The following is a 2058-nucleotide window of genomic DNA, read 5'->3' on the forward strand; positions in this document are numbered from 1 at the left end:
TGTGTGTGTATGAGTGTGTGTGCGTGTGTGTATGAGTGTGTGTGCGTGTGTCTGTGTCTGTGTGAGTGTCTGTGTGAGTGTGTGAGAGAGAGTGAGTGTGAGTGTCTGTGTCTGTGTGTGTCTGTCATCTTACAGCTAGCCCCTCAGCCCCTCAGCCCATCACCCCACCTAGCACCCCCCCAACCCCTTTTGGGACATGGCATCGGGCAAAGGTGGTGACTATTGAAGCCCCACCTTGCCAAATAGCTGGCTGTTCCTCAGGAGGAGGAGACCGTCCGTACGCTCAGTTCAGACAATGCCAACCTGAGCAAGGTGTGCCCACAGTAAAAGTCAGCGGGTGTATGAATTTGGGGGGGGGGGGATGTGGGGATCAACGCTGGGGACAGGGAGGACAGTGTGCCTCGCTAACCTACCTCTTCCTCCACCTCCTCCTCAACGTCAATGTCAAAGAACGATCCCAGGTACGTGAGGTAGAAAACACTGAGCAAACCAAACAGGAGGTTGATCAGATGGACCAAGATATTCTGGGAGGCGGGGGGGAGGTTGGGGAAGGAAAGAGAGAGAAAAGGATTACAGCTCTTCATTACACACACACGCGCACGCTGACTCTCACTAGGGTACGGGCGCGCGTGCACACACGCTCACACTATTAAATTTAAATCGGATGGCTTTGACAACTTCAGACTAATCCTAGGTCATCAGGGGTATAAAAGAAGAGGGCATTTGAACATCGGGGCGAGAGCAAACTGCCATCTGTAAAGAGAACAGCCATCAGCTCTCAAGAAAGAGAAAATCACTGGTTCTCACTGAAATCTCTAAGCTCTCAGAGTAAGCTCCGTCTAAATAAAGGCACTATGGCACTTTTAGCTAACGTTCCTGACACAGGATTTCGACGGAGGAAGGTGTTCCTGACTGGAGGACAGCGGAGAAGGCAAAGAACAATTCCGGAAGACTTATCCTGGCTGTAATTGGGAGATTAAGCTTTAATTTTCTTTTATCAATTCGGTTTACATAAGGGGTACTTTAATCTTTTGGGACAGCATACCATTAGAATTTTGTTTTACTCAGGGATGATTAGTAGTTTGAAGGGGAATTGTTCGGTTTATTAATAGTTCTGTTAATTTGCTAACTGTTTGATAAATAAATTGATATTTGTCGATTGTAGAGTGACTGTCAGGAGTTCATTTTATATTAGCTCCTTTCTAACTGCTTGGGAGGGGACGGACAGGTTACGCCACTTTTCACACTTCCTCAAGAAGCGAGGGGAGCTTCTCTGGGGGATGAGGTTTTAATTATCACATAGAGGTGTCATAACACACTGATACTGACCCTCACTNNNCCCCTCGATCCGTCTCCCCCCTCTGGTTCTTTACCCCGTTCCCCCTCACTCCCTCTTGCCAGGGTAAAGGAAAGGGTTTTTAGCGGGGAGTTAATACTCACATGGAGGAGGGCACTAGCAGCATAGGTAACCAGAATGGCTGGGAACTTGCCCAAGGTCAGGGCACTCATGAAGACATCTGAGGAGGAGAGGGCAGCAGGTTAGCGAACAGCAGATCACAACATCATGCACGGGCTCCCGGGGAGGGGGAGGGCGGGGGGGATGGTGGAGAAAGGGAGAAGATAGGGCCAGGGTGATGGGGATCGGGGGACGGGAGATAGAGAGAGGAGAGAGCAAGGGGCAAGGCGGAGTGTGGGTTGGGAGGGGGGTGAGGGGTGAAGCGGGGCGAGGGAGGGCGCATGGGAAGTGGCCGGAGGGTGATACTTACAGGAATTGAGCCATCGAGACATTGGGACGTTCCAGTTGGTCACAACCAGCACCATGGACCGAGGGAGCTCCACACTCAGAGGCCTGGACACTTCCAGATCCCTGCAACCGGGCACACGGCATGGGGTAAGCCTGGGCTATAACCTCAGCACTGACTGCCCCACAGCGCCCGCTCCCTCGGCCCCGACCCTCCGACAGCGCCTGCTCCCTCGGCCCCGACCCTCCGACAACGCCCGCTCCCTCGGCCCCGACCCTCCGACAACGCCCGCTCCCTCGGCCCCGACCCTCCGACA

General features: G+C 53.2%; 2 protein-coding genes across 2 annotated transcripts in view; both read right to left on the reverse strand.

Moving 5' to 3' along the window:
• Positions 1-2058, reverse strand: part of ftsj1 (FtsJ RNA 2'-O-methyltransferase 1) — a 39882-nt gene that overhangs the window by 24695 nt on the left and 13129 nt on the right. The gene's annotated exons all lie outside the window — the stretch shown is intronic.
• porcn (porcupine O-acyltransferase) overlaps positions 691-2058 on the reverse strand; it is a 7425-nt gene continuing 6057 nt past the window's right edge. Inside the window, 3 exon segments of the mRNA XM_048619932.1 lie at positions 691-753; positions 1441-1517; positions 1767-1867. Of these exon segments, the coding sequence (XP_048475889.1) occupies positions 691-753; positions 1441-1517; positions 1767-1867 (241 nt within the window).

The sequence above is a fragment of the Rhincodon typus genome, chromosome 44 (genome assembly GCF_021869965.1).
Source record: "Rhincodon typus isolate 14 chromosome 44, sRhiTyp1.1, whole genome shotgun sequence".
Classification (NCBI taxonomy): domain Eukaryota; kingdom Metazoa; phylum Chordata; class Chondrichthyes; order Orectolobiformes; family Rhincodontidae; genus Rhincodon; species Rhincodon typus.